Source organism: Ambystoma mexicanum, chromosome 2p (genome assembly GCF_040938575.1).
Source record: "Ambystoma mexicanum isolate Mex_15411 chromosome 2p, UKY_AmexF1_1, whole genome shotgun sequence".
Taxonomy (NCBI): domain Eukaryota; kingdom Metazoa; phylum Chordata; class Amphibia; order Caudata; family Ambystomatidae; genus Ambystoma; species Ambystoma mexicanum.
This window is the reverse complement of record NC_090923.1, coordinates 1,090,778,480-1,090,801,389: the sequence shown is the minus strand read 5'-3', so window position 1 is coordinate 1,090,801,389 and position 22,910 is coordinate 1,090,778,480. Positions and strand designations below refer to the sequence as shown.

The following is a 22,910-nucleotide window of genomic DNA, read 5'->3' as shown; positions in this document are numbered from 1 at the left end:
TGTTACCCAGGCAGCTTTTAAGGAGGATGGAACAGAACCCTTATCAAAGGATAAGTTGATTAACTTGGTGAGCCATGGAAGAAGTAAATCCAGTGACTCTTTAAAGATGTTAGTGGGGCTGTCATCTCCTGGGCATGAAGTGGCTTTATGGTCTTGAACAGCTTTTCGCACTTCTTCTTCCGAGTAATGACTGAAGGAAAAAGATGGACGGTTGTTAACAGTATTAGTGGGGATGTTTGATGTGTGTTCCGGTGAAGCAGAGTCCGAAGCGTTAGTGTTTTTGATATTTTCTTTATGGGCTGTAATTTTAGATATGAAGCAGTTGTGAACTTCTTGGCACCAAGCTGAGTTTTAAATGAGATCACTATTAGTGGCTGGGGGTCATGGAATTCAGCTAGGATTTAGAAAACCTCTCCCACGTTAGACTGGGCATTGATTATTCTTTATTATAGTAGGTAGCTTTAGCTGATAGCATATATAAGCAGTCTGTGCAGACATGTAAGGTGATTATTATAAGAGATTGGATTCATTAGGATTCTTGCATCAAGTTCTTTCAAGTGCCCTTTTGGTTTGTCTGGAGGCGATATCTCCAAAAACCAGGTGTTCTGGTTAGTTTCGGGTTTCATCAGTTTAGTTTTCATAGGGTCAAGTTCATCAATTGTTTCCTTAATAGATATGGTAAGATGTTCCAACAAACAGGAGGAATTGGAGAAACTTTCAAGAGACCGCAGATTGGAGAACAATAATGTGGACAAATTAGCAGCAGTGATGTTTCTAAGGTTCCTAGCAAGTTTACGAATACGAGGCAATTAACTTATCCTATGTGGTGGATTAGGTAATGTAATTCTAGCCTGTATAAGAGCTTCATTGGACCTTACACATGGGACCACTGTTAATTGAGAAATGTCTAGATTCTGCGAGAAGAGCCAGTCTAAGGTATGAACGCTCTTTTGAGTAGGTGTTGTAATCCATTGTTTGAGTCCAGTGGATGTGATGGAATCCAACAATATAGAGCCTTGCTGAAGCGCCTGAACTAAATATAAATAGCAGAGGATTCTGGGTAGTGTAGTTTGCAGGCAGAGGACCATGCGCAAACGTGAGTGCTTCATCTCTCAGCCACACAGTTCAGGCAACACAAATAGCCTCCCAAATCACACGTGCACAAAGGTATAAGATGCACAACCTAATAAATCTGAAGCAAAGTACCAATGCTGCAAAATGATGGAATGCAGCAGGAAAGTGATGCTGAAGACGTGAAACGGCTCAAGGTACGCCACTACAGGGAGATTCTGCAGCGGCTTCTACCTCTGGGTCATCAGGTCGATCAAGTACAGTGGTGTTGCAACAACATTTAGGGGTTCTGCTGGCAGCGCCAGAATGGTTTTCTCAGGGATGCTCGAAAGTTTGCTACCTTTTTAACCCAGTGTAATCTAAATTTATTGCGGAAGCCTACAGCATTTGAGTCTGCCCAAGCTCTGACGACATTTGTTATCTTGTACTTGTCCGGGGATGCTGCAGCTTGGGCAATGCCTTTAGTACAGAAGGATGATCCCATACTGTATAATTGGGGTGGGGGGGATTTTCACTGAAATTTGCACGTTTGTTTGATCGCCGCAATGTGTCTTTGGCTCAAGATAAGGACAGGGCGTTCCCAGTGTTGACGCTTATCCACAAGAGCACATAAAATTATCATCATAGCACGTCTCGTATTTGGATTTTCTTGTCCAGCGAATATTGCACTAGATTGCTGTGTTCTAAAGGTGAGCACCTTTAATACTTTACCAGCGTAATTATTTGAAAATCTCATCTCTCAGGTTATTTTTCTGGTGATGGGATCGCAAAGCATTTTTTAAAGTGGCAATGACACTTCCATAGCAGTGGTTCACCCAAAATTTATTTAACAGTGGAAAAAGTAAAAACACAATCCCTCGCAACAGCACATGGGAAGTCAAATCAACCAGAAAACCACACTTCAGCGAGCAGTGCAAACCAAACTCAAGCTGCCAACAGGAAATCGCAACTCATCCCTATCCTATCCTCACTACACCCTACCAATCCCCCAAACACCCCTTCTCCCTCACCTCCTTTTCAGATCTGCCAGAGCGCCTGGGGACCACTCCGGTTGTGACGGTATGTGATACAAATACCTGTAACATTAACATTGATGTACAGTTTGGAAAAAAGCAGCATGAAAGAAATTGCACAATTTTTAAACCAGTATTTTGAACATTTCTTTTGAGCGGGGATCACCTGCTAGCTCTGCCGCCTCTTTGGAACTCGACCACTTCTCCAAAATCCACCCCCACCCCAGGCCCTGTGTGATTTCCCCCTTTCCATTTTTTCAATTTTCACACTGCTCTACTAAGATGGAATCGGCATGTGGCCTGCTTTGGAGCATGTTTGTCATAACGTCCAGCACAACCTTCATATCGCGTCTTATTCTTCAATAGAATCTTGTCTGATAATTTACCGGTTTTCATCTTTCCAACAAACTGGATGCACCTGTTCTCCTGTCCCGTGCAGTGAGTGGTGTGTGTGGCATTGCATAACACATGATTCCTTGTGAAGCAAGATGGACACTGGAGGCCGTTCACTGTGGTGTTCATTCGAGGCACTGCAAACCAATCAGGAAAGCATAGTTAATACACATAGTGATACCGTTTTTACCTTTGCACAGTACGGGGCGTGTTTCTTGCCAAATTTATGAGAAAAATGAATGGGAAGAGTTTGGGGGGCCGGAGGGGTGGGGGGAATAGTGCAGTTTGCCTTAAATATGCCACTGCCATCAGCCTTGTTGCTAAGTGCCTTGTGGGCAAAAATGACAGAAGGCCCCAGGTTGGTGGGCCATGGAGGCGAAGCCTAGAGTGGGCAGAGTTGCACAATGATTAGCTAGTCAGACATCCCAAACACAAAAAAAGTTAAAGGCAGCTGGGCCTCCTCATCCGGTTTTGCTGTCTTGTCAATGGTGGTAATATTGAATGATCAAGCCTGAAGCTAATTTTGGAAATGATAGGGTTCAAGGCAATGGTCAATAAAATAGGCAATGGGAAGGGAGACTACAGGAAGTGATATCACGTGTTAATTTCTACATCATGTACAACCATTTTGTGCATGTCCCCAGTGTTCTTACCCCACACACTGGAACTCCTTTAAATCTGTGATGTTCAGTGACACTTCACCATTTAATCTCAAAACATACCAGGGGTTACCTTCATTGGTGCGTGCTGCTCATGGCATTTTAAAGAGCCCTTAACTCCAACCAGCACCTCCATATCTCCTCCAGCTTCATTGGGCCCAGCTGTAGGGCAGTGAATGAAAATGGAGAGGGAATAGGACAGGATCGTGAGGGAGAAAAGCCAAGATAGAGCAGGTAACATGAACACAGATAGGACAGGAGAGTGGAGAATGAAGGAGGCAGAAGCGTGAGTGAGATTGAGGGTGAGGGAAGGCAGGAGATATGGAAATTGAAGGGTGAGGGTAAAAGGGTGAATGGGTACAGAGAATGAATGAGGGTTGGAGAATGAGGCAATAATTACCAAGGCACAAGAGTGACGGGAAATGCAGGTTAAAGAGGAATAAAGGGAGGGGAAATGGAGAACGGGGTTCAGGAGTGTTAGGAGAATGGGGAATAATGGAGGTCTAAAGAGTCAGTGAGAAATGGAGAGTGAGTGAGTGAGTGAGGGCAGGATAAAGGGAGGCAATTGAGGGAGGAATGGGGAGTAGAGGTGGAGCAATGTAAAGATAAATGGTGTGTGATGTGGGTAAACGAGGGATTGAAACATTTAGTGAAGGAAGGCATGTGAGTTTCCGAATAGCAGCAAAATGAGGAAGAGAGCAGGATCTTCATAACAAAGAACATTTGGCAGAAATAGAGAAAAATAGGCAGGACGATTAAGGGAATGAGGCAAGAACAGGGGATGACGGTGTTAAAAAAGAACAGGAAAGAGTAGGAGAGTAGTGGGCAAATTGCTGGTAAGGAAAAAAGAACGGGCAAAAAGAATGCTGCATAGGAGAAAAAGGAAACTGGGGGGAAAGGAGTAAACTGGGTGCACATTTGTGAGGTGAGCAGGTGCTTGCACTAGCTGCCCACCTGTACACTAACACGGCTGCAATCGATGAATGAACAGGGAAACAAAATGCAGCCACTTAGATAAGGTTGCATTGAAATGGGCTTAAAGGATCCATATGTTTGACGAAAATCCCCTTTGTGTAAATTCTTCGTGTTCACCTTATACGAAGCTGGTAGCTAAACAAGCCCAGATGAAACCCAGGGTCTGGGAACAGGGCTGGGTGCATCTATAATGTGGCCATCCAACCTGCATTTTTCAGGACTACCCCAATTTCATGGTCCGTGTCTCTCGCACAGCCAGCTCGGCACAGGAATAAGGCCTGACCTTTCTCCTCTGAAGCAGGATCAGCTGTCCAAAGTCTTCCCAGCTCACCTTTTTTGTGTGACTGTTAAAAGCACAGGTAAGAACAGCGCCTTTCCCACTGTTCCCCTAGCAACCCCAGGTTCAGCTTTGCGTCAACCTCATTTCAATAAACCGATTTGATATTGATGACCCAAACACGTGGGTGCCTTGGTGAGGACTGTTGTCCCTTCGAAGGTGTAATTATTGGGCAATAATAAATGAAAGAGTATAGCGCTGCATGCTGTGTAAAATAATGGCTTCAGCAGGTTACCTTATATTGAATTCTCTTTCACTGTGAATACCTTTTTTATTAAACCAAATGATATTGTTTTTAGGGACGCATTCCTTTGCAGGCTGCTACTGCAATTGTGCATTCAGGGTGGTGAAAATAAAGCTATACAGGTCTTTTTGCTTGCCCTATTTCTGTAACAATGTATACAATGTTAGGTTGGTTTCTTATGTGATTTGTGTACTTTTCAAGGCATTACTAGAAAACGGATTGTTTTGTTTTTGGAAACCTGACCTGGGGTATGTGACCTATCACTGTGAAGATATGTAGACCAGTGCTTAAATCACAGCCTGTTTCCAAATAACGGTTTCACAACTTTAATGAAATGTGTGATCCTTGGGCAGTCATTGGCCAATCATTTAATCTCACTCTGCCTGATCAGGTGACATTTGGTGTTGCTATAAGTGATTTAGTTTGCAATTTTTCCTATGAATCAAAACCCTCATGGTCTATTAACTATTGAGTTGTTGCATATTAATAATAGTGAATATTGATATACTGCACATCACATTCTCTTGGATTACATGTGAACAGTTATTTGAATGTCTTTACCAATGGTGTCCTAGAGTACTGAAGACTGATGCCACTGCTTGTAATGTTATTTACTGTGGTATATTTTTACCCATGCCGATGCGCCCCACGGCACCCCTTTGCCAATGGGGAAAGAAACAGTCAAAAATAGATGCACTAACCCCTGTGCATACAAAAATCTGCAAAACTGCACATGGTTCACCATCACAAAAGACTGCACACCCCTGCCACACAGTCAAAGTTGGGGTAAAAACAGAACTTGCTGCAGGAGAATGCCAGTGGGTGCTGTTACATGTAACATGAAGCAAGGCCACACAAGTGGGCTAAAAAACGAAAATGCCTTTTGAAGGTTGCAATTGGTTGGGGAAGCTGCCTTTTAAAAGTGCTGTTTTGGTGCTAAATTCGGTCATTTTCCAAGTGAACTATTGAAATTAAGTGTGCTGAAATCACAGATCCTCCAGCTGGCTCAGAAGAAACTGGGCCTCACTGACTGTTGCTGGACTGGTTTTTCATGAATACATTTCTTAGCTGCCGTCATTTTGTTTTTAGTTACATGAGAAAAATGCAGCTAAAAGTGGCAACATATAAATTTCAGCTGTGCAGAGAAAACTCCAAGCAAAGGCTGAATACTTATTTCCAGACTGCAGACAATTTCCAGCACTCAAGGACAGAAATGGTGCTGAATAGATGTGAATGCTGCAAAGGAAACTCGGATGTAAAAGACTCCGTTTAAATGTGATTTTTTCATGAAGTGCAAAAAAATTGCCTGCTTTAAAAGTATGTTTTTGTGCAAAGGCCTAATTCTTAAATGTCAAAATCTACCTATAAACTGTGCTCATTTTCTCTGTTTTAATGAAGATGTAGGTAACTTCAAGTTAAAGCACAATCTTAAATAATTAATTCTGATTTGACAGTGCCCAGCCTGGGAAAGATGACACTTCATGTTAACACCTTGCTGCTACAGGAAGGCTTAATTGATGCTGGAGGTTCTTGCATATTGACAACAATGAACTGATTAGGCATTCGTCTGGGGCCCAGCAAAGGACAATGGTAGGCCGCCTACTGATCCCTACAGGGGAGGACCCGGGAGCTTCCCTCTCAAGGAAGAGGACGTCCCACCCTGATCAAAGGAATGTGACAGCTGTTTGTTGAAAGGAGAGAAAAAAACTGCTGAAACCGCCTTCTGAAATCTGTTGTTTAAAATGCCTATTTGTGATTAAGTTTTGAAAACCTTTAACTTTGCCCCATGAAGGAGGACACATTTAAAAATTGGTGGTTATAAATCTAATTTTATGCCCTTTCTGTGGAGACGTTAGTGAACACTGTACTACATAAGGAACCAAAGTTACAGGAAAAGACTAATTGTGGCAAAACTAATGATGCTGCAAATATGATATTGTATACCCATGTTCTAGGAGTAATCGCTCAGATATGTATTGAATTAGAAATTGTTAGGCCAAACTGTTATGATTAAAATGGACAAAATTCCACAGAACGACAAAGACAGCTCTTACAGAGATGGGAATTGGACGCAAGGATAACTCACAAAATATATAATGTATGTGTCCGATTTTATTAGGGGGCATAATTATAGAAATGTGTATTTGTGCAAAAGTTAAATTGTGGTTCTCCAGCATAGGGTCTGCCATGGATTCACATGCTCATGAACATTCTCCGTCGTCTGGCTGGGAATCATCGGTAAATAAAAAATCAGTTTGTTTCGTTTCTGAACTGTCTTTCTCCTAATAACCAATCACTGGTCTCTGGGTCATACTGCCTGCAGCCAATGACTGCCCTCTACCTAAGCCCCTCCTCTGGCAGCCATCCTCAGATTTTTATCGCACGTTCAAGTGTTGGGAGTCCTCGTGCTATAGCTCTCGAGCTTTTACTGCATTTTGCGATTTTTCAAAGAGTTTAATCTAATTTTTTCGGTCAATTGAGCCTCAAGCTCCACCGTTTCTTCTTCTGATCAACGTTAACCCGTTTCGGAATTTTCTACGCCCCTCAAGGGCGAAGTTCTCGTAGAGTTTCCCTTCTTGGAGGATTCCAGAAGATCTTTGAGGCCTACCCCGCATGGACATGGCCCAGGACAAAGGAAACACGACACCCGGATCCAAGCTGTTCAGAAGCTGCCCTGGATGTGGATTGTAGAATGTCTTCAAGGAGGATGAGCATTCCAGATGCCTCTACTGCCTTCACGAAGACCAAACGCGCGTGGAGAAGGACTGTGCATTTTGCAAGAACATGTCGGAACGGACTATGAAGGATCGGCGTATCCGCCTCACCAACTGGCTGGAAGGGAAGAACCCAGCAGTAGGTGAGAAGAAGTCTGAGCGGTCTTCTAAGAACTTTGAGGGCGCTCCGGCGACGGGGTCCCAACAAAAGGCAAAGCACCGAAGTCTGTGGGCACCGGGAGTGCTGATTGGTCGGGCTCCTCTGCTGCCAGGCAGGGCGCACTTTCACAGACGCCATCAACCACGAGCCAACGCTCTGGCTTGGGGAAGAGGAAATCGTAGAACCAGGGTAAGCTTGGGGAGAAGCCCCGGTCGATCCCGCAGCCGAGGGGGAGCGAGGCAGTGACCCTCCCCCCAAGGTGAAGGCCTCAGGCGTGCCTAAAGTCGTGAAGGCCCTGATTCACCCGGCCAGGGCCTCTATCGAGGGAGTTGTGGCAGCCCTGGCGAAGCCTGTAGAGGCTACCCCAGTGGAGGTGACCTCGGGGCCTAGAGTTTCCTTGCCACCGCAGAGGGAATCCTCTTTTCAGCCCATTGACAAGACTCCCATGAAACCCCGGGTGGAAAAAGAGGGGGGGGGTTGGCTATCACGGACACAGATACAGCCTCTGAAGAGGAGCTGGCTGGAGTCGCCAAGATCCTGAACAAGAAGTTCGAGGAGGTCTGGTCCCACGGGAGGGATCCCGACGAGGCGGACGAAGAAAGCGACGGGGGTGCCGACGAGGAGCCCGTGGAGGAGGATTATTCCACTCCCCAACCGTTCCGCCCGCAGCAGCCGTGCCCGAGCCACAAGACAACTCATGAGCTATCTTGATGGCGATCCAGGCCTTATGTACAGAGATAAGGACAAGGTTGCCCATACCACCATACCACCAACGGACGATCCAGCAGAGCCTGGACCGTCAGGAAGCCCTCCAAGCAAGCGGAGGAGAATTCATCCACCCCCTCCCTTCCAGCCCTCACGGCCTTCGCAGCCTTCTTCTCCTTCCCCGGATCCAAGGGATGACACTGGAACGGAGACGGCCCCGACGGGATGGGCCTTCATTCACCACCTCCTCAGGACTCCGTGCCCGACTAAATTGGCTCATTCCATGCCATGATTGTCGGGGCATCCAAGCTTTTCCAGCTCTGCCCCGAGGAACAGAAGAAGGAAGGTTTCCTCTACCAACGGCGTGAGGCCAAGAGGAAAACGGTCCTCTCGGTCCCATTACTTGACGGCATCTGGGACAAAGGGCTGTCACTCCTGAAGAACCCGTCCACAACCCCAGCCAAGAGAGACCGGGACGAGAAGTACCGGGTCCCGGATTCCGCCCCCATGTGCCTTAGGACGCAGCCGACCCAAGAAGAAAGTGGCGGGGGCGACGGCTTCAACTTCCCCGCCGGACGGCGGGGGGACGAAACTGGATGCCATGAGACAGCGGGTTATCTCATCGCCGGCGATGACAATTAAAGCAGCCAACGCCCTCGCGATTGTGGCCCGCTACGACAGGGAGCTTTGGTTTAAGATCGCTCCCCTGCTGGACTTCCTACCGGACGACAAGAGGGCTGAGGCCCTGGAGATCCTACATGAAGGTGAGGTGGCATCAGACCACGCCATAACGGTGGCCACAGACATTGCTGACATCGGTTTTCGCCAGATGGGCAACGGCATGTGCCTTCGCCGGCGTGGTTGGCTCAAGGCACCGAATTCCGCCAAGACATGCAAACCAGAGTTCTGGACATGCCCTTCGACAGGAACAACGTATGTGGCAAGACAGTGGACGAGTTGCTGCAGGCCATCAAGGCCGACAGACTGCTCGGGCCTTGGGGGTTCTGCAACAATGACGGCCACCCTTTTGGAACTCCGGAGGCAAGCAAGGTGCCTCCAAAGGATTTGGCGGCGGCTCTTCGATGTACCACCAGGCGGCCCGCTCCTCGTCGCAGGAGGCCTACAGAGGACGCGGCAAATCAGTAGGATCTCGTCGTCGTCGCCAAGGAGGCCAATGTGGCAAGGCCGCTGCCAAGCAGGACTGAACTGGCCGTAGCGTCAGGCCCCGACCTAAGCACCACGGTCGGAGGCGGGCTGGCGAAGTTCGTCAGCGTGTGGGAGTCAATCTCCACCGACCAATGGGTGCTGGATGCCCTGGTCCGCGGGCACACTCTAGAGTTTCTAAAGAAGTGCCCCTGCATTCCACCCGTGGCCAGGAAGGAAAACCACGTCCCTCAACTGCTGCTTGAAGTAAGGGCGATGCTGAAGAAGGGAGCCATCAAGCTCGTCCCAAAGAGGCTCTGGGGGTCCAGAGTATACTTGCGATACTTCTTCGTAAGAAAGACCGGTCGGCTGGCGACCCATCCTGGTCCTTTGTCTTCTAAACAAGTACATAAAGTCCCAGAAGTTCCGGATCGTCACCCTCCAGAATGTGCTGGGACAGCTGGAGGAAGGTGACTTCCTATCGTTGCTGGACTTGGAGGATGCCTACTTTCACATCCCCATTCTAAAAGGGCATCAAAAGTTTGAGATTTGTAGTCCAAGGGCGACACTATCAGTTCAAGGCCCTTCCCTTCGGATTGAAGTCGGCGCCCAGGGTATTCACCAAGTGCCTAGCACCAGTGGCGGCATGGCTGCGCTTGCAGGGGATCCACGTCCACCCCTATCTGGACGATTGGCTCATCCGAGCGAAGACAAGAGAACTCGCTGTTGTGCACACAGCAAAGACCGTCCAGCTGCTTGCGGATCTGGGATTCTCGATCAACTTTGCGAAATCCCACTTGGTGCCGTCGCAAATCGCCCTGTTCCTGGGAGCGAGGCTCGACACAGTGGCACAGAGGAAAGGACGAAGGCCATCCTGGGCAAGGTGCAACGGCTATTGACCATGGACGTGGCAAGGTTGAGGTCTCAAGTCCCTACTCGGCATGATGTCCTTGTGCATCTACCTCGTGCGCCTGTGCAGGCCCTCTCGAAGGCTTCCATTTCCAGATGGCTCTCCGGCTGCATCATGCACTGTCTTTGGTTGGCAAACCGACCGTTGCCCGGCCGTCCGATAGCCCATTCCACCAGACCAGTCGCTGCTACCACGGCGTTCCTATCTGGTGTGCCCCCGTAGGACATCTGCAGGGCTGCTACGTGGAGGTCGACGTACACCTTCACGAGATTCTACTGCATCGACCGGGATTCCAGGAAGGAGTCCAGAGTCGGCCAAGCAGTGCTGCGCAACCTGTTCGCCTGAAGGTGGGCCTGGTGAAGGGGTAAGAGATGCTTAATGTTGAGTTGATGTGATTGCTTAATGTTGAGCCTTGCCACCTCCCGTGGTTGTGCATGTGTGTACTGCTATGTATTCTTGTATTCATGAGCATGTGAATCCATGCCAGACCCCATGCTGGAGAAGGAACAAGTTACTTACCTGTAACTGTTGTTCTCCAGCATGGGTCTGGCATGGATTCACGTGCGAACCCTCCCTCCTACCCATCTGCGGCTCTTCTCTTGGTCCTACTGCCACTTTACGTGCTACCAAATATGAAGATGGCTGCCCGAGGAGGGGCTTAGGTAGAGGGCAGTCATTTGCTGGGGGCAGTATGGCCTAGAGGCCAGTGATTGGTTATTAGGAGAAAGACAGTTCAGAAACAAAACTGAAACTGATTTTTTCTTTACCGAGGATTCCCAGCCTGACTGGGAATATTCATGAGCATGTGAATCCATGCCAGACCCATGCTGGAGAACAGTAGTTACAGGTAAGTAACTTGTTCCTTCTCTTCACGCACCTCCCAAGAGTAGAAATCCTTGCACCCGCTTAAAGGACAAACGAAATTTATGAAAAGGAGTGTATACAACAGAACTCCAGCCTGCACGGGCCAACCAGCAGGCTAAACCGGACACGGATAATGGGACCAAACTCAGTGTATACAGTGTATACAAACAAAACATCCACTACAAGCTCTCCCAATGAAATGCTGGGTCCCGAGTGAAAACCCCTCCACTCACCCGGCACCGAGCTCCAAGCACAGCACCCACTCGGCTCAGCGCGTCTCTGAACCGAGCTGCGCAGTGCAGACTCAGCCACTTCTACAACTTTCAGCCGCTCGGAAGCTCCTGATAGCTCTTTACTGCTCAGCTCTGCGGCTTGCGGCTTACTATTCCCCTCAGCCAACGCAAGACAAAACAGAGTCTACACTGCGTACACCGACAGCCGCCCAAGCCGAACGAGCTCCAGCAGTCCGACTGATCAGATCAGAGAAAAGGACCCTAGCAAACATAATGCGTGGTCCGTGGTCTGTCAAGCCGCACTAATCTCACTTTCACGCTCACTCTAGCCGCTTCTGACACAAGCATGAGAAAGGTAGGCCTGACTTATCTCGGTAATGTCTTCAGCGGGACACAAAAATGCTGTATTGCTCATTTTATGTTTTGGGTACAAATCACTTCTGGTGGCATTACAAATTTTAGTACAGCATTGATAATCAAATGGTTTGTTTGCTAATCAAGGACATTTCACTTAGCAAACTCTGTTAATCATTTTTTAACATCTAATTTATGCCTTGGACTCTTGAAAACAGTTGGTTTATGTGTATTACTTTTGTCGTAGATATAGGTTTAGGTACCAAGAGATGATCAAATACTTGGTTATTCTCATACCTCTAAGATTTTCATTTTATTTTTTTATCTTTTAAGTAAAGGCGCAGCTACTTGATCTATCAATTCTTCATCATTATTTCCCTTACTAACTCGTTCCTGAATCACAACCTCAACAGTGGAATTGCCTGTATTAGTTGGAATCGGAAGGCCATGAGTTTGTGGACCATGTGGATGTATTCTAATCCATTTCAAGGAGTCTACCAAGGCCGCCATCATTGTTGCTTTCTCCGTTTGGTCACCACTTGCTAGGTCACATAAGCGAACTTGCACTTGCACTTCGCAGAGGTTTTTGCCTCTTGTTCAAGTCGAGCGTGCACGTTATTGGTGAAGGTCTGGAGATCAATCACTTCTGTATGCATCATTGCTAGCAACGTAGCATGATCCTTCATGTTGTCATTGTCTCGTACATCTTAAAAAATGGGGCAAGTGAGATGGATAAGCCCGCCATGACGTTATTATGGATTTGTATTCCCACAGCTACTAACAGTCGTGCCTTATTAGGGACTTTGTGATTCGCTATGGTTGTGATAGTAGGTATCACTTGTTGCAGTCTAAGTACTCGAGTCATTGATGGATTTCCGTTTTGAACCAATGAGTGCTGAGCTTGGGGTAAGTTAGCTGCCACAGGAGACACTGTCTCAACACACACTTCTGTGAGCGAAACTTCCTCAGTAAGATGGTCATGCTTATGGGTGATACTGGATATGTCTTGATTTCACGGACAAGAGTCATGGTTTAAACTCTAATCAGGTCTCACTACATTGTTTTGAGGAGATTTATTGGTAACCAGCCGGTCTAAGCAGTAAGTGGAATGACTGGTTTGTATGTTATGTTTTCCCGTGAAGTCTGTACTTTTTGTACAGTTTGCTATGCTAGATGGTAAATCCACACCCAGCACACTAGCTTTGGCTTTTATGTGATCATCGCAATCTGCAAAATCTGTTGCAAGAGACTTTTCATTTAGTTTATCCTTGCAAATAAGATTTTTTTAGGCATAGAAGCCTTACGTAGCCATGTGCCGGCGCAAAATGGTGACATGTGACAAATAGGACTTTAGCGAAAAAATGCACCACATCACAGTTCAACAGGCCATGACTATCGCTAGCCGCAGGGTTAAACGCGGGGCTGGATGCAGCTTTTCTAAAATCATGCAATTCGTGTAAGTCTGTGGATATTAGTTGAGAGAAATGCTGATGAGTCTGCAGATAATTGTCTAGTCTCCCCATGGATTAGAGCACAAGTGCTACCATCACTGTCTTGTGTATCCATCTGGGCGGAGGAGCTCTGCAGGATCTGCAGCAATAATAGCACTGAAGATTTTCCATGTGCAAGCTTTTCTCTGTTTGTTTTATGCAGAGACACGGCAGATACGCTGTCGTGGGTTTTGCCAGCGTCTAACAATTCCGCATCAGAGATATATTGTCGGAGCCTGCGTGATTCTCGTACAAAAGTTGCAAAGTATGTATTGCCTGTGGCACTTGTGTTTTATTTAAATGTTTGTTGCAAGCACTCACCTCGCTGAGACGAAGAGCTTTGGTTGTAATCTCATCCAGAGGCCCACCCTGGAGTCGCTGTTGCTGATGTGTGCGAGGCCATGGGTGCAGGGTGGAGTGAGAGACTAACTCCCCGGGCTTGATTCAATCTTCTTTGATCTTCTTTGTTTTTCCGTATAACGGAGTGAATCGTTCGTGCAAAGGAGAGCGGGGATGAAACCCCCTGTCAAGTTCCAGAAGCAGCTTAATCCAAGCGGGCCCGCACTCGACTGAACGCCAAAAACACTCTCGCCATACTCCTGTGACTTTCCCGTGTCAGGGTTAGTGTTTATAGGGCGGCTTTGCCTCCTGCACTGTTTGAAAGGTATGAAAGACTGGTGTTACTGGAGCTCACCAAAGATACCAAAAACACTCTTCCCCAAGATCCACTTGGAGAACCACTCATTCTGGTTGAGGTAGAAAATCCTGTGTATCAATATAAACAATCTAAGGAAAACTTGTCCGCTCTGGAATCTCAGCTAAATGAGTAACTACTCCCCATTTATCTGGAAGTCACTCAAGAAATTGAGCATGGTTTTAAACATGAAATACCTGTACATGTAAAAATTATAAACCTCTGATAAAGTAAGCATGGCGTCCAACCTCATGTTGGCTTTAATTCATCTGAGAATGAAAGTCCTAAAAACCAACTTCGAGGAACTGGTTGGAGGAAAACATGTTATTGTTTTCGGAGACCACCTACAGTTGATGCCAGTGAAAGGGCAACCTATTTTCAAAACATTAGGACACAAAGAATGCTGTAAAGCTCTCGGCAGCATTGGAAATGTAAATCTCAGGCACATTTTTTGAGTTGGTTCTTTGTAGTGAAAATGTTGCCAGTCTTCAGACCTCACATATGCGAACATTTTAAAAAGCATTAGAATTGGGCTGCTTACTAAAGATGCAAAATCCATCTTAAATAGTAGACTAATCCATGAGCTATATGGGTGAAACACATCTGCTCCTGATGTCATGGAACAATGAGCACAACAAAATCTATAGTGTATGTCCATGCCAACACTTGCAAGCTGTAGTCAATTCAACAAAACAATGTTGAAAAAAGAAATGCGACCTATACTGCAGATCAGCTCCAGACAAACTAGAAGTGCACGGCATGATGCTTCCAATGTGTTAACAACACGACTAAATAGCTTAGAAAAATATATCTTCAACATAGCCAGATTAGAGAAAATATTAACTTTGTGTCTAATCTGTAGAGTAATTTTTAAAAGTAACATTGACGTAGAACAAGGCTTAGTCAAAGGAGCGATTGTTATAGTCATGCAATATGTCTGGAAGCCAACAACTGTACCATTCAGTTTGGCCAAACAATAGGATGTTTCTTTCTTTTCAATGTGTCTAACCTCTCTACTGACAAAGACATGTACGTACGCAGAGAGCAATTTTCTCTGTCACTTGCATATGCTGTCACTTTTCACAAATCACAAGGTCTAACCATCGATCAAGCATTGATTGACATTGGCAGCACAGCCTTTAAAGAAGGTATGGGTTATGTAGCACTTTCATGTTCGCGTACACTCAATAGTCGTTTGCGTCAAAGTTAACTAGGAATAGAAGTAAATGCCGGCATTCCTTGCATCCTGGAATACAACAGGCTACAGGCACTATACACCCATCTAAATGTGCACCATGTACCTCAAACAGAGAAACCTTTTAAAAGACAAATAATGGAAACAGAAGCTATAGCAGATTTCCCAACAATACCCCTAAAAAAACTACCAACTCCTGCATCAAACAATACAACCACCAAACTATCAAGTACAAAGGAAAGTTCACATCCATCAGAAAAGACACAAATGTCTCTTCTCCTGCTGTGCTAATGTGACAGTGAATCTTCTTTCAGTTGCCAACAATTGTTCACATTTACTTAAACGGCTCAGACCAGTTGTGTGCAAATTCTCGTCCATCACAGAAATGCCACAAATAATCCTGACAACACTTAGTGTCTCGTATAAGGCAAGAATTGGGCTACTGTGCAGGAATGGTAAAATGTACCATAAACACACAAGAGCCACAATAATTCCTAATGTACTTAATACAAGTACTGGAAACCAAAAACATCCCTATAAATGAAATCTTCCAGATTTCATATACGTGGAAACATACATGCACTCTATGCAACCATGTTTCACAAAACCACATCCCTAATGAAGGATTTCTATATGTATCCATAACATTTTTTGAATCCATTTCATTTCACCAGCTTCTTCAGAATGCAAATCATGGCATATTATGTCCTTTTTGCAATTCAGACAATTGTTCCACCATACAAATAAACTCACATAGCCAATATGCCCATTAATGCTTTTAAAGTACAATGCAGATGAATACCAAAAATAACTGTAAGCTTACAGGCTTCACACATGGCCAAGTATCTCTTGGAAAGATAACCTTCACAACAGTAGGTACTACTTCAGGGCACTAGACTGCATATGTGAAAAAAGTAATTGGTTTCAATATAATGATACCTCCGTACCCCAAAGCATGTTACCAGCAAATTTAACAAATGTCTACTTAATATTCATTCAACCCAAATGTAGTCCCTAAACTGTAGCACAATTAAGTTAGAATAGACCACCAGGTATCTAACTACATCCATAATACTGCAAGAACACTTTGCAAAGTCAATCTAGTTAGAATACGCCAACAGGTATCCAACTACTTCAAAAACACCCTTCACTGCAAAGCACTTAAAATACGATATCTGAATTAACTACATATTCTTTGAGCACTATCCTCAATTGTACTACAAACATAAGTACTCTATCCAGTTAAATTACATTATTCCCCCATATTACAAACACTTTGTATTCCCACTACTTTACCGTACACCTGTTCCTACTAGGGTGATTTTGGCCATACATATAATTACAATGCACATATTACTACTGTGGTGATTTTACCCAGTGCAGCTATTCTGGGGGGCATAGCCTGCAGCCGGCGGCATTTACAAACCCTTTTTTCACCTATAAAACCGGCTTTACATTACCTTCATTCCACTTCCCTACCATTTCTGCACCCTCTCCCATGTTTGTTTGGTAGACTTTTTCCCCACCGCACTGTCCTGTCTGTAGATCCAACATGGCAGGCATTTCCCAAAAATCTGACGTGCTTCACCATCCAATCAGCAAGTGCGTCCGATGTCCGTGGACGACATGTTGGCCCCTGGGCCATTCGGAGGCCTGTGCGTAGACCAAACAGGGAAGTGAGTCCAAGGACCGAACCCAGATATCTCACACCTTTTTTGGCCTACTTTCTGGTAGTTTAAAAAAAAAAATACTGGACGGATCTACACCACATTTACAAAAGCCACTTTCAGGGCCAAGCCGCCGCTCCTGCCGCACGTTTGGTGAATATCCGTGCAGTGGTTTGGGCTGTAGATGTGAGCCAAAATTATTGTCTCCATTGTGTCCATTTGTCATGATCACCTCGAGAATCAAGGGTTAATTGTGCAGACATGCAGGGACCAGATGGTTAGCAGCATGGCATGTCAGACTTTCCTCTCATTCATCAGTGTTAGAATCCACAGTGCGCCCGCATAGAGCTTAATGATAGAGGGTTTCCCCCAAGATGGCCGCCTAGTGGGTTACATACAGAATAGCTTGAAGGAACTAGTAGCTGGGATTTGAGGACTACATAAGCCCCGCCCGTACCTTGGATTGCGCTTTGCGTTTGTTCCGTTGACAGTGGTGCAGCTCTTACCGGCGCTCTGTTCAAAGACCTGTCAAAACAAAAGGAAAAAGCATCTTCTAAAACTTATCGAAATACCAGGAAGTTCCACAGACCAAAGAACCTACGTACTGGACAAGTTTTCACCGCAGCAGTTCTCCAAGTAAGAGGAGCTTTTCTCTGAGCTCAGTGTCAGACAACTACGATTCTACTTCAACCTCTGACATTCCGTAACCTGCAATAAAAGGTATTTTTGTTAAGACATAAATTACAGTATGCGCGCAGATACAAATTACGCGCTCACTTACCGCATTCCTGAAGAAAGCGGTTGCTGAGTTCTCTGAGACTCGGCCACACAGAGAAGCCCTGCAGCAGGCCGTGACGCTCATCATTACGTTGCTAACTATGCACGCCACCTTACCTCAGCACTGCTAGACTTCATGGTGTTCATTCTAAAAGCCTGTGAATCCTCACTTAGGAATTGTTTCTCTCCTCAAAACCTGCAAATAAGAGACAGAAAAAGATTAGACTTTGTCAAGAGAACACCCCCTCTGAACACTATTGTCCCCAGAGACTACCGCACAAAGCAAGATTACAGCAAAACCATAATTGTCAAGATACTTACCATTTCAGAAGGGTTCCATGTGTTAATATAATATGGCGATATTTTTGTGGGGATATTAAGGCATGGAACCTGCGGGGGACACCCCAGCATTATTTTCAAAGGAGCGGGGGACACCTCTGCAACCCCCTCTCCCAAAAACCCCAAGAATTATCCCCCCAAAAATAATGCCTATGGCTGTTCCAGACTACCATATATACGGCGATCTTTTTAGTGGGTATAATATGTAGTGATACCTTCAGAATCACTCTCAGAAATCGTCATTCTGGAAAAGTCTTGCCTCTTACCAACACACCCCTGCATGATAGCAGGACGGAGAGCTCCCCAAAACCAAATCACAGGTGAGACGGGAAGCGGGCACCCAAAAAAATTGTAAGAGCTAACAGCAGGAATAATGGGAGCCAACCGTAGGAATGATTCTAATGTGGACTCTAGACTCCATTTCTTTTATCTTTTTATTTTTTAAAACAGGGGGAACCTTTTGACCAGCAACAGCAGCCCAAAGAGTTTCAGCCCACTTACGCTCCTGCAGAGACAAGGTAAGCTTTACACCATGTAAAAACCACACATTTTAGGACCCCCCCCCTATAACTTTGCCTCCCATTGACGAAACCTCGCCAAACTTTGCAGAATTGATCTGACACAGCCATATACCTTCTTTGTAAGGTTTCGTGAGGCTACATCTAGGGGGAGCAAAGATATAAAACACCCAAAAAGTGCTCTTCCTATGGATTGAGCAACTTAACCAGAACTATAGGGCCGCTACCGCAGACCCCTGTAATATATATTTGCAACGTTTGGTGAATTGGGGGGCGGCAAAGTTATAGGGGTGGTCCCACATTTTTTTCCACATGGAATGAAAAAACTTTGCTCACGCCTACAGCCCTAACCACTGGACGGATTCCACCAAATTTGCGGCAGGCGTGACGGCTTGGTCCCGAAAGTGTGCTTTTGTAAATTTGGTGGAAGTCTGTCCAGTAGTTTTTTTTTTTTAAAACGACTAAAAATTAGGTCCAAAAAATTCGTGATATATAGGTGTGCTCTGCGGACACACTTCCCTGTTCGGTCTGCGGACAGGACTCTGATTGGCTTAGAGGGCAACGTGGTGTGCGCGGACATCGGACGTGCCTACTGATTGGATGGTGAAAAGCGTGAAGTGCATCAGATTTTTGGAAACCACCGCCATCTTGGATTCGCAGACCGCGACTGGTGTCCGCGGACATCGCGGCAAAAACGTATAAACACAACATTGCACTTCTCCAGCATGGGGTCTGGCATGGATTCACATGCTCATGAATATTCCCTGTTGTCAGGCTGGGAATCCTCGTAAAGAAATATCAGTTTCGTTTCTGATCTGTCTTTCTTAGTAGTAACCAATCAATGATCTCTGGGTCATACTGCCCCCAGCCAATGACTGCCCTCTCCCTAAGCCCGCCGCTGGCAGCCACCCTCAGATTTTTACTGCACGCTCAAGTGTTGGGAGTCCTCGTGTTTAGCGCTCAAGTTTTTTACTGCGTTTTCACGCTTTTTCAGGAGAATTTCTTATTTTTTCTTTTTAATTGAGCCTCAAGCTCCACCGTTTCTACTTCCGATAACTGGGACCCGTTTCAGAATTCTTCTACGCCCCTCAAGGGTGAAGTTTTCATCGAGTTTACACTTCTTGGAGGATTCCGGAAGATCTGCAGCCTACCTCAACGGACATGGCCCAGGACAAGGGGAGCTCGACGCCCGGATCCAAGCTGTTCAGGAACTGCCCTGGATGCGGATTATATAACGTTTTCAAGGAGGACGAGCAGTCGCAATGTCTCTACTGCCTCCATGGGGACAAGACGCACGTGGAGAAGGACTGTGCGTTCTGCAAGAACCTTTCGGAACGGACCAAACAAGATCGTCGTTCCCGCCTCGCCACCTGGCTGGAGAAGGGCACAGCAAGTGAGAAGGCGGAGAAGTCTGAGCGGGCTTCTAAGTCCTTTGAGTGCACCCCGGCGACGGGGGCCCAACAGAAGGCCAAGCACCGCGAGTCCGCGGGCTCCGGGAGCGCCGAAAGGTCAGGCTCTTCGGTTGCCAAGCAGGGCGCTACTTCCCCGGCACGTTCGACCACGAGCCAGCGCTCTGGTTCGGGGAAGAGGAAGTCCGAGAACCTGGGTAGGCCGCTGGAGCGGACCCGGTCGATCTCGAAGGGGGAGCGAGGCGCTGACCCCCCCCCCCAAGGCGAAGGCCCAGGACGCACCTAAGGTGTTGAGGGCTTTGATCCACCTGGCTAAGGCCTCTTCCGAAGTGGTAGCTGCGGCCCTGGCAGAGCCAGCTGAGTCTATGCCAATTGAAACGGCCTCTGGGCCCAGAGTATCCCTGCCGCCGCAGAGGGAATCCTCTTTCCAGCCCATCGCTAAGACCCCTGTGAAGCCCCCGGCTGAAAAAGAGGGGGGGGGCGGTGGCCGTTACAGACTCGGAATCAGCCTCTGAGGAGGAACTGGTGGAGACCGAGAAGGGCCTCAACGAAAGGTCCATAGGCCTCAATGAGAGGTTCATAAACCTCAACGAGAGGTTCGAGAAGGTTCGATCCCAGGGGGCGGTCCCTGCTGACGTGATCGAAGATAGCGACGACGAACAGGGCCCAGTGGATCAGCCATCCCGTCCGTCGCAGCCATTGCCCGAGCCCCAGGATAGCTCGGTTTTGTTGGCAATCCAATCCTTATGTACTGAGAGAGGGACGAGATTACCACGCACCCCGACGGAGGAGCCAGAACCAGGCCTGTCGGGAAGCCCTCCGAACAAGAGGAAGAGAGTCCATCCCGCTCCGCCCTTCGTGCCTGCGAGACCGGTGGACCCCTCATCCCCCTTGCCTCGAGAGGATACGGTGACGGGGACGGACGATGACGGCGGCGATGACACAGCGGACATCCCGTCGTCACCCACCCCGCGGGCGTCCCCAGCCGACGAGGTTGGCTCTTTCCACACCATGATAACCAGGGCATCCAAGCTCTTCCAGCTCTGCCCTGAAGAACAGAAAAAGGAGGGGTTTCTGTACCAACGACAAGAGACTAAGAGGAAGACGGTCCTCGCGGTGCCTTTACTTGATGACATCTGGGACGAGGGGCTTGCTGTCCTCAAGAACCCTGCCACGACACTCGCCAAGAGGGACAGGTACGAGAAGAAGTACCGAGTCCCCGATGCCGCCCCCTTGTGCCTCGGGGCCCAGCCCACGCCGGACTCGGTCGTCTCGGCAGCGGCTAAGAAGAAGGCAGCGGGCGCGGCGGCTTCGGCTTCCACTTCCCCGCCGGACAGCGAGGGAAAGAAGTTGGACTCTATGGGACGACAAGTCATCTCGTCGGCGACGACGACGATTAAGGCGGCCAATGCCTTAGCTATCGTGGCCCGCTACGACAGGGAACTCTGGTTCAAGATAGCTCCCCTGCTAGATTTCCTGCCTGATGACAAAAGGGCGGAGGCCCTAGAGATTCTGCAGGAGGGCGATGTGGCGTTGGATCACGCCATAATGGTGGCGACGGACATTGGCGATACCGGGTTTCGCCAACTGGGCAACGGAGTTTGCCTCAGACGATGAGGATGGCTCAAGGCGACAGACTTTCGCCAGGACATCCAGACCAGAGTGTTGGACATGCCGTTCGACGGCAACAACCTCTTTGGTAAGGTGGTAGATGAGTCTCTACAGGCCGTCAAGACCGACTGGTAGACGGCCCGGGCCCTTGGGGTGCTTCAGCAGCGACGGCCCTTTCGGAGCCCCGGAGGCAGACAGGGTGCCTCCAAAGGATCCAGCGGTGGCTCGTCCACTTACCGCCAGGCGGTCCGCTCCTCTTCCCAGGAGGCCTACAGAGGTCACGGCAAGCAAGGGGGTTCCCGCCGTCGTCGCCAAGGCGGCAAGGCCGCTTCCAAGCAAGACTGACCCGGCCGGGTTGTCGGGCCCCCACCGAAGCACCCCGGTGGGAGGCCGGCTGACAAAGTTCATCAGAGTGTGGGAGTCCATCTTCACCGATCGTTGGGTGTTGGACACACTGGCCAACGAGCACTCGCTGGAATTCCTAAAGAAGTGCCCTCACATTCCTCCCGTGGCCAGGAAGGAGAATCACGTCCCTCAACTGCTGTTGGAAGTAAAGGTGATGCTCAGGAAAGGTGCCATCAAGCTCATCCCCAGGAGGCTCCGGGGCTCCGGATTGTACTCCAGGTACTTCCTCGTCAGAAAGACAGGCGGTTGGCGCCCCATCCTGGACCTGCGTCGGTTAAACAAATGCATCAAGGCTCAGAAATTCAGGATGGTCACCCTCCAGCACGTGCTGGGACAGCTGGAGGAAGGCGACTTCCTATCGTCGTTGGACCTGGAGGATGCTTACTTCCACATCCCCATTCTAAAAAGGCACAGGAAGTTCCTCAGGTTCGTGGTGCAGGGACACCACTACCAATTCAGAGCCCTACCGTTCGGATTAAAGTTGGCACCCAGGGTTTTCACCAAGTGCCTGGCACCAGTGGCGGTGCGGCTGCGCCAGCAGGGGATCCACGTCTACCCCTACCTGGACGACTGGCTAATCCGGGCAAGGTCAAGGGAACCCGCCGTCGATCATACGGCGAGGACCGTCCGGTTGCTCATGGAGCTGGGGTTCACCATCAACTACCCCAAATCCCACCTGGTTCCATCGCAAGTAGCGCTGTTTTTGGGGGCGAAGTTCGATACAGTGGAGCAATTGGCCTCCCCTTCAGAGGAGAGGACCAAGACCATCCTGGGCAAGGTGCGGCGCCTGGTAGCCACGGACGTGGCCAGGGTGAGGTCCATCAAGTCCCTTCTCGGGATGATGTCGTCATGCATCTACCTTGTGCCCCTTTGCAGACTTCGGATGCGTCCGCTACAGGAGTTCCTCGACGCCCGCTGGTTTCAGGCGATGGGCTGCTTCGAGGACAGGATTCCCCTTGACGAGGAGTTCTGTCGGGCGATCCTATGGTGGGGCACCCGGGCCCACCTCACGACGGGCACGGACTTTCAA

The 22,910-nt window shown here is 47.9% G+C and overlaps 1 protein-coding gene across 7 annotated transcripts in view; it reads right to left on the bottom strand.

The window, feature by feature from the left end:
- Positions 1-22,910, bottom strand: part of LOC138567144 (mucin-2-like) — a 497,812-nt gene that overhangs the window by 9,592 nt on the left and 465,310 nt on the right. For 6 of the 7 annotated variants that reach the window (XM_069645075.1, XM_069645077.1, XM_069645071.1 and 3 more), the window contains one exon: positions 2,471-2,614. In XM_069645075.1, the coding sequence (XP_069501176.1) occupies positions 2,471-2,614 (144 nt within the window). Of the gene's footprint in view, positions 1-2,470; positions 2,615-13,586; positions 13,783-22,910 lie in introns of those variants that run through there. The other variant, XM_069645078.1, reaches the window with a different exon arrangement.